Here is a 12,412-nt window from a genome sequence, read left to right as displayed (position 1 = left end):
GCCTGTTTCCCTTGCGGGAGCGAGTAGGAACCAGATGGTTTCAAAGCTCGCTCCCGCAAGGGAATCGCCAAACGTGCACGCGTTCCATTGAAAGCAATGCAAAGCGTGCACGTTTTTGGCTGAAAAGGCAAATCGATTGATTGCTACAGGTCTTTTTCCTATGCTACGCATGCGCGTTGCGTAGGCGAGACCTAAAAATTACTGTATTTTCCAGTTATCAATATGGCACCATGTCTACAGGGAGTAATATGACTGCTGTTTTTGAAGACACTTTGACAGGAGAAAATTAGAAGGATGAGTTTTATGTTATATTATGAATTTTATAGAGCGCATAGCTGCCCCAGCAATAGGGCGTCCCAGCGCTTAAATGCCATAGGCAAACCGGGTGACACACAAAAGATCAGTTATGCAGGAAAGAGATACGTTTTAATGGCTTTGCTGAAAGATGAATGATTTTGGATGCTTCTAATATTCACAGGGAGGTGGTTCCAAAGCTTGGAGAACGTGGAAGGAGCCCCCTCTAGCCTGTACTCTCTTAACCTGGGGAACAACCGCCAGATGCTGGTCCATGGAGCGCAGCTGGGTATGTAGGGCACAAGGAGGCTAGCCAGAATAACGGGAGATTGAAGATAAATGATTCTATGGGCAATACAAAGAGTTTTGAACAGGATACTTTTTTTCCACCGGCAGCCAGTGCAGTCTGCGAATAGAGCCAGTAGTGGAACAGGTTCTCGGCAGGCCGAGGAAAGTCTGGACCGTCGCGTTTTGCGCCCTTGCGCCCTTTGTAGGAGAAGTATCTCAGCTCTGTTGGCCCCAAGGTATAGGGAGCTAGCATAGTCCAGTCTGGATAGCACTGTGGCCTGGATGATAACCTGACGGATGGTAGGATCGAAGAAGCCCAACAGTGGTTTGAGCCCTCGTAGAAGCCCAAAGCATACCCTGGATATTGCTTTAGTTTGGGCCTGAAAGGTGAGAGCGGAGTCTACCCAAACTCCCAGATTTTTGACTGTTTTGGGGCAGGCGGGAGACCCAGAGTGGATAGCGACCAATGATCACTCCACAGATGAACGTCTTTGCCCACCAACAAGATCTCAGATTTACTGGCATTAAGTTGGAGGCAGCTGGCAGTCATCCAGTCTGCAATGGCGGTTAGATCTTCCTTAAACTTAAGTGCATTCTGCACAGAGTCATTAGCTAATGCTACCACCAGCTGTGTGTACTCTGTTCCTAGCTACTGCTGCTAAAGGTTTAATGTAGATGTTAAAAAGGGTTGGACTCAGAGCCAAGCCCTGAAGAACCCCTTGGTGGACAGCATGTACCTGGGAGCAGAAGGGGGGACAGATACTTGAAAGGTTCGCTCCACGAGAAAAGAGGTGAATAAACCCATGGCGGGACGCAAACACTGATATCCTCCAAGCCCTGCAGCAGGATCTGGTGGAACACTGTGGCGAACGCAGCACTTAGATCCAGTAAGATTAAAGGTGAAGTGCGACCGACATATAACGTGTCCCTTAGATGTTCTGTTACAGCCAGAAAGGCAGTCTCAGTGCTGTGACGTGGGCATAAGCTATTCTGGGAGGGGTCGAGCAGATTGTTGTCTTCGATGAAGCTTGTGAGGGTGGCGTTGATGTAAGCTTCGGTGATCTTGGATTCCAAAGGGAGAAGAGAAAGAGGGTGAAAGCTCTCTGGTTTAGAGGCATCCAGCGTAGGGTTTTGTTAGCAGAGGGACCACATTGGCATGTTTCCAGGCAATGGGGACTACCGCAGAGGACAAAGATTGATTGATGAGTTTGCAGAAGGGAGAAAGATGTAGAGGTAAGAATTTCTGGAATTGATCCGGTTTAAGAGGGTTTGCAGGGGATCCTGATTCAAGTGTATTGCAGATCCTGTGCATCCCTTCTTGAGAGAGCGCCGGGAAGACAGAGAGTGTTGCAGGCCACAGGGAGGGGCGTGTCCTGATCTCAGTAAGGGAGAAAGTCCTATAGATGCCCTCAAGAGCCTTGATAAAGAAGGCAGCGAGGATCTCACATTGCTGATTAGATGAAAGAGGGGTAGCTTTAGGTTGCCCTGGAGATTTAAGGTCTTTAAGCAGGGAGAAGACACATTTAGCAGCACTGCTATTTCTGATCTCATTGGCATTATGGGCAGCTCTTTCCTTCTGAAGGGCTCTGTGATAGTTCTTGATGGCTACACGGTATTGTATTTTCAAAACTGGATCATAGTCCCGCCTCCACGCCCATTCTAGCCTTTAACAGATTTCCCAGACTGAGGCCAGGTTGTCATTGTACCACGGACTTGACTGGACACTGCGACTCTGTGACCACCTGGCGGGAATGAGAGTATAGGGGGAGTGTGTGAGCCAATCAGATAGAGTATTCTCAGCCACATCAGGGATTGTCGGGAAGACTGAGCGTGTGGCTCCAGAGTAGGGTACGGAACTGCTCGGTATCGAGTTTATGCCAAAGGCACTTTGAAACCAATTTGCGAGCTGCGCCCTGGAGGGAGCCCATTCCCAGTAATTACATGGTTGCCAGATAATGGTCAGACCAGCTCATAGAAATAGGTGTATTGACTATGAGAGCGGGCAGGTTGTAATGGATATAAACATAAAGTTAACTCTTCAGCTGAATTTTCTCACATTTCAAAGTGTCTCATTCACACACAGGAGGCATCTTGCTCCTGGTGGCTGATAAACTTGCTGCCATCTTCATAGCTTAAAAATGCTGCCAATGTTTTAAGTGGGAGAACTTTAAAGTGCAGAAAAATGTTCCCTGAAGTGCAGACAAATGTTCCTTATTAGGACATTTCTCCTGTTTAAAAATAATTGTATGTTTGTGTTGGTCATGTAATGATGCCCCATTTGGCGAAAGGTATGACCTATGTCAAGAGTACATTCGAAACAGGCTCTCAGTCACCCCTACACATATATTCTAATTTCACACACATGTTGATACATCCCCACAGACCATGCACTCACTGATGCACATGCCAGCCCTATCCTAGTACCCCCTAGTCACAAAATATGCTCCTCCAGTTCGGCAGTTTAAATGCATGGTTATTCTTACAATGTTACTGACTCCTGGACCCTTCTTCCCACACTCAGACATGGGCAGCATCAGTGTTTAGAATCCAAAGGATTCAGCCTTCTCTTCAGTTCAGGATGAGGCTATTCCGTCAAACTGGGGGGAAATAATTTGGGGAATGGATAACAAGAATAACAAAACAGATATAGACCATAAAAGTCAGCACTCAGCAGGAAATAATAATATAGAAAAACGAAGTTCCCATAAGTGCTATTATAAGAACAGCACTTTCTAGAATGCTTTGCATGGGAATTAAAGCATGGCATTGAATTTAACTGAAAGCAATCACCATTTGATAAAGATGGAAGTCAAAACTCGTTAGGGAGTGTTAAAAGCTGTTCTAAGAACTACTGGGAGTGCAATATATCAACTTTTATGGTGATCCGGGCACTGAGGAAAGCAGAAAGGCTGAAACACCTCTGCCAAGCGTTTCACCCATACTTACAGAACATTTGACCTATGCCTGAAAGAAGCAAATAAAACTTTACCTCAGCCTCGGAGCATGTGTCGGCCTCATTTCTTTGAATATACACACACACACACATATTTCACCAAATAGCCCCCCAAGGAACCAGTCAGAGCACTCATGGACTGTAGTCTTGAATATATTACTCTGACGATGCGTTTCGGCTATCAGCCTTATTCATGTCAGTTCCTTGGAAAAATGTAAAAAAACACACTATTTGATACTAGTTAATTGATTTCACATGATGATATTTCATAAACAACAACAGAGGACTCACAGCCCTCCCTTAGAATGGCTTTTTGATTTTCCGCCATTACAGCATGTACCTTTCAACATAGTAGTGCCCACATCTTTCTTTGCACCTTAGTAGGCATGTCAGAACACATTGAGTGTGAAGCCACAATATGTATCAACCATATCAGATAGTTCATTTGCTTTGGTAGAAGGATATATGTTTTGTTTGTTTAGATCCTTTTTTTAATTTTTTTATTGGCGGTGCCTTATCATTTAGATAAGCTGCATGATAGTGGCAAGCCCAAGCTTGTAGAGGTTGGGGATGGTGTTAAACTCAAGAACTATGAGATAATGTGTTCCTAGAGACAAGATTCAAACAAGCATTGGCATAGCCACTAGGTCTCGCTTTTGGGACCTTATAAGTATTTAGTTATGCAGCACAATATCCTTGGTACAACATTATCAACTGCTGCATGGGGAAACATTTATAAGGTCCCAAAGGCTAGACCTATTGCCTATGCCAATGCTTGTTTATTTTTACAAATTAAGCATTGCTTCAAGTACACATCTACACACAACAAGCAAGGCTGAGTCCTAGAGAGCAAACAAAGAACCAATCCGTGCTTACAGCCTGAACGGCAGCAAACACACCTGGCGTCAGTGCTCTACCTACAGAGTTAAAATACTGTGTCTAGTACAACAGACGCTGAGGTTCGAGGCCTTTGAGGTGAAGGACGGCCTTGGTGCGAACAAAACAAAACTGTGAAACCGGAAGGCAGGACAAAATCTCGCAGGTGTAAGGAAAGGCGCACGAAAAAAGATGGGACAGAAGAAAGTACGGGTGACAGGAGGAAAAGAAGAAGGAATAAGGGAAGGATTGCAGGTGAGGTGAGAAGCAAGGCAGGTGAGGGAAGAAGGAAGAGAGAATATAGAAAAGACAGATGGAAGAAAGGACAGACAGAAGGAAGGAAAGAGTGAAGGATGGAATAATGGAAGAGAGGCAGGAAAGGAAGGTGGGAAGCAGGGGAGCAGGGAAAGGAGAAAGATGGAAAGTCTGAGATCCTGGGGCAAAGGATGGAGCGGGCGGGGGATACTATGGAGGGATAAATAGAATGAGGGAAGGAACGACAGGGAACGTGAGAAGGAAAGGGAGGGATGTAAAAAAGGTAAGGCTGAAGGAAACATGGATGGTAGGAAGGATGGACGGAAGAGGGAAGGTAGGGTGGATCAGACAGAGGGAGGGGGAAAGAAGGGAGGGGGAAAGAAGGAAGGTGGGCGGACAGGGAAAGAACCTAGGGAGGGACAGAGAAAGGGGGCAAAGAGGGAATGAATAAAAGGAATGAGAAAATAATGGGGCAAGAGAAAGAAGGAAAAAGAAAAGGACGAGGGAATTAAGAAGGTGAAGGTGAAAGAACAAAGAAACAAAGCACAGGGGTGAAGATGCAGTTAGGTACGGGGAGAGAAGAATGAAATATAGGAAGAACTAGGGGCATATTCACGAAGAGCCATCCAGACACAGCAAAACAAATACAAATAATGTCGGGCTGGAAGCGGAAATTGGCAAAGCAGAGGAACATATGCTGACTTCATAAATCTGGGACAGGAGGTCTGGAGGCGTCCCTCTCTACGAGTCTTACCAGGGCCATTAACTCTCAGCATGACTCCCAGAGATAGGCTCCAAGAGCAGGGAATGAGTGCAGGTGCCAGGGCTGGGTTTTGAATCAAGGTGCGAGTGCTGCTTTCACAGCCAGGCTCCAGTGAGGGGGCGGGGCGTCTCCGGCTACTCAGAGAAGCAGTCACTGACTGCGCTGCTGCAGCTGCAATCAGGGAGTGAGAGCAGCATCTGCAATAAGGGGAGAGCATGAGGGAAGCTCCCTCAAAAGGGCAGAGAGCGAGTGCAGGTCCCACGGCCAGGCTTGAGTGAGGGTCCCAGAAAGCGCTCAGTCAGGACATCATTATGTCATAATGCTGGAGTCTTAAAAGCCCAGGGGCGCACAAGTCAGCACAGAAGAACCAGGGTGTGAAGCGTATTGATACCTGTGTGTGCACTATGCAGCACAGAGGGAACATGGTGCAGGACGTCATGGTGTCATAATGCTGGAGTATTGCTCCGGTGCACAGAGCCAGCACAAATGGTGTAATGATGCAGTAAAGTTGTTCATGTGCGCACTGGCTGGCACAGAAGCACCATCGTGCGAAAAGTCATGCTTTTATCATGCATTCTTGTCTTTGTATTCGTATGCTAGCAGAGTTTGACCCGGATGCAGTAATTAATGCTGCCTGTGATGCTGGAGTGCTGTCATGGTACGTGCTGGCGAGCACAGATGGGATCCCAGCTTGCAGGAAGTTAAGATACAGGAATCTCATCTATGTGCACAATGTCAAGCACAGCATCACCACGGAGCAATACGCAATGATGTAAGAGAGGCTTGTTTTGTGCACATGGACCAGCATAGGTGGACCTTGGTGTAGGAAGGCACAATGACATGATGTCGCTGTCTTGTCCTTGTGCACATAAGCCAACACAGCAGCTCCACGTGTAATCAACATTCATGCTATGATGCAGACTTGTCGCTGTGTGCGAGACAGCACAGCAGCAGAAATAGATCAGAAATAACAGGGTGGATAGAGCCGTTGCAAAAGCTGGCGCGATGGTGCGCGAGCGCGCCTCGCGCTAATAGCAAAAAAAACAAAAGAGGAAAGACAGATGGAACTGGGAGCAGCAGCAGCCAGCAGGAGGAGCGGGACGCGCTCTCTGGTGGGGGAGGTGGAGGAGTGTTGAAGCGCGCGCTTGGGAGAGCAAGCGAGAGGAAAGCCAGATGGCGCCTGATCGAGCGATGCGAGGAATGTGCGTTACTGTGCGCGTAACCGCATGCTCTAGGCCAGCTAAAGCTTGTGGTCGGATTTCTAAAGCCCACTGACTAAATGTCTCGCCAGAACAGCGCATGCGCTGGCTCAGGCAAGACCTAAACAGCATTTCAGAATGCAGTCAATAGGAAGGGACTGGCTCAAAAGGGGAATCAAGATCAGAAATTAAGGGAAAACCAAAAAGGCTTATTAAAAGTGCAATACAGAAATTAGAAAAATGCAGATGCAGCAGTAATAATGTTCATAGACCTGCAGGTCAAATGACTTCAATAATCTACTCGACCTAATTTTAATGCTCTTGGCCCATAAACTGGTTTCAAATGAGTTGTGTAGTGTGGAGTAGCGTAGTGGGGATTGGCGTCGCGGGGCGTAAAATGGAGTGGAGCACAGTGGAAGGGTGTATAGTGGAAGGTCACAGAGTGAAGTGGAGTAGAGTGGCATAGAGTGGCATACAGTGGCGTAGAGGTAAGGGGCAGAGCGTCATAGAGTGGAGTGGCAGAGTGGAATGGCGCAGAGTAGATTATCATACAGTAGAGTGGCGGAGTGAGTGTTGCACATACTGGAGTAGAGTTTTGTGGCGAAGAGTGGAGTAGAGTTTTGTGGCGAAGAGTGGAGTGGATTAACGTAGAGCAGAGTAGTGTGTCATAGAATGGAGTGTCAGATTGGATGTGCTTATAGTGGAGTACAGTGTCATGGATTGGAGTAAAGTGGCATGGACTGTTGTAGAGTAGATTGGCATAGATTGGAGCAGAGTGTCATAAACTGGAATGACAGAGTAGTGTGAAGAGTCAGAGTGGAGTGTGTCAGAGAGGAGTCTCAGAGTAGAGTATCAGAGTGGTGTGCCAGAGTAGAGTGGAGCAGAATGGAGTGCATGCCTCGAAAAATCATAAAAAATTTACTAGACATGCAGGTCTGGTGACTTGAATAATCTACTTGACCTAACTGTAATGTACGTGACCCGTAATCTGGTCTCAAATTTTATGATCCTAGCAAATATTTTATTTTACAGAACGTCTTCAAATATGCAAGTTCAGCACTTCTGCTGTACATTAAACTTTTTTTTATTTAATAGGCTTAACTTATGATCCAAGTACAATAAGAATCTAGCCCACGAATGGGGTACACATGACCCCAGATTTCCCTCTTAGTTCACTAATAGAATTTTCATCAGGGTGGGGGCAGGAATGCTTCTCAGTTCAAGTTTAAAAACTCAATTTTAATAAATGTATCACTAAAACATGATTTGGTAGCACATTGGCATTTACAAACAGCATATTTTCAGTTGAAATGGCCAGAAACGTTCCCACTAGCATGCAGTTATACTGATAAAACCATATAGCCAATAAACAATCTGTGGAAATTGGGTTTCAGCAAAATGTTTATCATTTGCACATTACCACGTTATGTGTTGTGAATTAATTTCATCCTATTAAAAACGCTCTGTCATTACATAGAATTACAAAAATAGTGTGCTTATAACTACTAGAATACATTTTTAAGTGTTCATACAGTTCATTTCCACGCTATTTAAATGATGAGTGTTTGGAAAAAAAACTAACATCCTACATCCTTTCACGTCACACTGTAGAGCAGATTGTCAGACAGTTCACTTTACAAAATCCTCTAACTTTGCTGCTTATTTTGAACTGAAGGTAGTTTTTACTTTTCTCTGACTGCAAACTGAAGGAAGTAAGCTGACATTTGACCTCTGTCTCTTATGGAAGAGCAAATGGGATAAGATAAAAACAAGACTTAAAGACATCTTTATTGCTCATTCACTTTGAGATAACAAACACTTGTTTTTATCAGCTTGCCAGAACAGGCAAGTGGCACCTAAAAATAGCTCGCCCTGATAAAATATGACTTGCCATAGCGAGTGGGCGAGTAGATTTCTCTAGGCCTGGAGTGTCATAGAATGGAGTAGAATGGAGTGTTGTGACGTAGAGTGGAATGGAGAAAGGTGTTGTAGAGTGTCACAGAGTGGACTGGAGTAGAGTGTTGTATACTGTTGTTTGGCAGAGTGGAAGGACATAAAGTGAAATGGATGTAGAGAGGTAGAGTGAGATAGAGTGGAGTAGAGTGGTGAGGCAGAGTGGAGTGATATTGAGCAGAGGGGTGTAGAATGAAGGGGCTTGAATGAAATTGGCGTAGAGTGGCTTGGAGTCAAGTGACGTAAGAGTGTAGTGGTGTGTCGTAGAGTGGTGTGTCATACAGTATCTTAGAGTGGAGGGGAGTGTTGTGGAGTGGCATGTTGTAGAGAGTAGTGACGTGTCACAGAGTGGAGTGGTGTATTGTAGAGTGGAGTAGAATGGCGTGGAGTGTCGAGGAATGGAGCGGGATATCGTAGAATGGAGCGGGATATCATAGAATGGAAGGGCGTTGTAGAGTGGTGTAGAATGTTGTAATGTAGAGTATATAAAACTTTATCAATCTTCTTCTATATATTTAAAAATGAAAGTATGTCTGTTTGTCTTTTATGCATTACTACACCATTCATCCGATCGGCATGAAACTTTGGGAAGTTGTTGAGTACACTCCCGCGAAGGTTTCTGGCAAAAAAAAAAATAATAAATTAAATATCGGCCCCAGGGCCCTCATAATCTTTCCAATACTGAACGTTTACAGTTTCCGGTGTGACTCGCTTTTGCAATGACCATCAACAAAGCACAAGGACAATCGCTGCAAGTGTGTGGACTAGATTTGGAGAATCCGTGCTTCTCACATGGACAACTGTATGTGGCCAGCTCACGCCTCGGAAAACCTTCTGATGTATTTGTGTACGCACCAGATGGAAAAACAAAAAATACTGTGTATCCACAAGCACTCGAATAAATAAACAGAATTAAAACACTTTAAAATGTTTTCCATATTAAAATGAATAAGTTTCAATAAAAATGACACAATGTAAATTAAATGTTATCATAACAAGTTTCCTTAAATTTCCTTTCTTCTGAGATCGCAGCAACGCGCGACGGGTAAGCTAGTGAATAAATAAATAAATGGTGTGGTATGGTAGTGCACTTCCATTACAGACAATGCATTTTCACTTGAAATTGCCATTACAATTGCTCATACATAAAGTTGTACTGATAAATGTATACAGCACACAAGAAATGTCATTACCAAAAGTATTGATTTGTTTAGAAAGTATATAAATATTTGTTTCCACCACAATTCAGCATTTCAAAAATGATTTTATTTGTGCTTTCTTAATTCCGATTTATGCTAAAATATCTGCGCAGTTCGTTTACAGACATTTACATTTTATGTGCTAGAAAAAAGCCTTTCCATTTACAGCAAGATTGTCACATAAATACTTTTTATTTTTTTTAAAAACATACAGTAATATAGTTCACCTGTTTAATGAACATGGGTAGTGGAGGCAGTTGTAAATAAACAGATGGCCGACCATTATTTCCTAAGAGGACTACTTGCTTGCATCTGAACTTGATTGGGGCCCTAATAAAGGACGTCCTAAAAATACATTGCCTGATTTACAGGTGGTGATAAAGCACGGATCTGCAAAAATAATTCAACTACCTTCAGATTTAAATCATTCTGAGGAACAGCCCAAACAAGTTCCTTTGCTACATTAACTTTACTAATATTCTTTGAACTGGTGGATATTACACACAAAAGCTGAGCTGTAAGTGGATATGACATATTTTCGTAGCTATTTTTCTAAACAAATTGCAGTCTCCACTCAACTAAGCTCGTTGATCAAGCTACCTACCCTCGCCCACTATGTTGGAAATTATCATTGAGGAATTGATGAGGTGCACTCTCCTAGTTTGCTAGCCGTCATAACTCATTTTTGGTAATAGCAAAGATTACCTTTTAAACAGCACTTTCTGCCACAGCTTGATGCATTGCAGCAGTACCAATAACAAGTATTACTATTTTGCAACTCAACAATACTGATTTGTGTAGACCTTGAAAGAATAAAAGGCAGAGTCAGCTCCTTCAGAATTCAGACCTACGAAGTACAGTTCACACAAAGATTTCTGCATCAGGTGCAATAATAGAGTGAGCTATCAAACGATTCGAATTTGACATTGCCTGGACTATCCTAGAAACCATAAACGTCCCTATGTACAAATCAGCATGCTTTTAGTGTTCTTTTTCAACAACTGCACACATTTTTTAAATGATTTTCTAAATATAATTTACAGATAGTAAAAAAACAGCTTCAAGAGAAATTCTGGCAATTATATTCATTTGATTGATTATCAGAGGCTTGGAAAAATGTTAGTTACTTGAGAAGTCTGAATCAAACACCTTTGCTAAAATAAACCACATCATTCTATTCCTTCATTTGTGATTTAGACATGCTCTGTAAAATCTCACACATCTCAAATAATAAGTGTGCATTGTTATATTTCTGATAAGGCTCATCAATATTTGTAACAGCTGCTTATCAGCACAGTTATAAAGGAATCATAATAATGTAAACAACTGATAACATTTGACAGGACTTGTTTACATTTTAAAATCCAGCGTAAACGTTATAAAGCAAGCACAAAATGTCTAACAATTTGCCAAATCTACACTAGTAACATGTTTAACTGGTGTCTTTCTAAAAGCTTTCAGAAGAAACATTTTGGGACAAGTGTAGCAGCAATTGAAGGTCTTGTTCTTATTATTTTAGCCTTGTCAGACCACAAAGCAACATACGTGATGTTCGCTTAAAAAACATTAGGTTTAAAGTGAGACTGGTGGGGTTCCTCTCTAAGTGCCTCTGCCCATTTTCCCTCCCAGACGCAGAGCGCCACTGCCCGGCTGCCGCGCTAGGAAAGTCCGAGGCTTCGGTAGGCCGCGCGCGCCGGCAGCAACCAGCTGACAGGATTTCCCCCTACCGTTGGCGATCAGCTTGGCTGAGAGCTGCTTGACCAGCTCGGGAATCTTGTCCCACTGGCACTCGCAGCGACATCGCTCGATCTCGATCTCCAGCCGGGAGCCCGCCTTCTTGGTGGCCATGGTGGAGCGGGGAGACCCCCGGGAGCAGCGGGAGGAGGTCGGCAGAACAGCGAAGGCCGCGTTGGGACTCGGAGGAGGAGGGAGGAAGCGGCTGCTGAAGCGGGAGGGGATTCCCCCAAACACACCCACCGCGCCACCGGTAACTAAGGTCACTTTCCTGAGGTATTTCCCTGCTACCAGGGCTCATACTCATAAGTAGTTTTTATGACAATAGTTTTATTTATGTGCATTCGTTTATTTCATAAACTGCATTAAAAAAAAAGTACTGGCAGCCTTTGTGTAAAATAAATATCAAACAAACCCGCCTGGAAATACTTCCCCAACGACACGTGTGTGGAAAGAGTGGTTTTGATATGAATGCACAACAAGTTATATGCAAATATTTCAATTCATAATGTTTTATATAGGAAACATGTATATCTTCGTTTTAATCGTAAAATATGTCCATTCCTTTTACATTGAGACGCATGGTAGGATTGAGACATCACATACAACAGCTGCAAATGATGAATTGCAAAACATTAAATTACATTTAATGTTTACATTGGATTAACCATTTTTTTCTTGCTGCCATTTAGCAAAAAAAAAAAACAGTGCAGAACAAGCATTGGCAAAGCCAATAAATAGATCTCGCCCATGGGACTTATTGGATTTGCCAATACCTTTTAGTCCTGCATCTCCGATGCTGTGCAGCACGGTTAAATAAGAAAACAATATCTATTATGTAGGAATGTGCGCAGCTACAAAATTACAGGACCACTTTTTATTTCTTTTTACTTGCCGA

The 12,412-nt window shown here is 43.6% G+C and overlaps 1 protein-coding gene across 4 annotated transcripts in view; it reads right to left on the bottom strand.

Annotated features, from left to right (window-relative positions):
• The window catches only part of TTC7B (tetratricopeptide repeat domain 7B), a 1,385,350-nt gene extending 1,373,648 nt beyond the window's left edge, over positions 1–11,702 (bottom strand). For 3 of the 4 annotated variants that reach the window (XM_086937667.1, XM_086937668.1, XM_086937669.1), the window contains exon 1: positions 11,508–11,700. In XM_086937667.1, coding sequence (XP_086793793.1) covers positions 11,508–11,628 — 121 coding nt within the window. In that variant the 5' untranslated portion in view covers positions 11,629–11,700. Of the gene's footprint in view, positions 1–11,507 lie in introns of all 4 variants that reach the window. The other variant, XM_086937670.1, reaches the window with a different exon arrangement.
• Between the last annotated feature and the right edge of the window lie 710 nt (positions 11,703–12,412).

This window comes from Lissotriton vulgaris, chromosome 9 (assembly GCF_964263255.1).
Source record: "Lissotriton vulgaris chromosome 9, aLisVul1.2, whole genome shotgun sequence".
Lineage (NCBI taxonomy): Eukaryota > Metazoa > Chordata > Amphibia > Caudata > Salamandridae > Lissotriton > Lissotriton vulgaris.
This window is presented reverse-complemented; position numbering and strand designations above follow the sequence as displayed.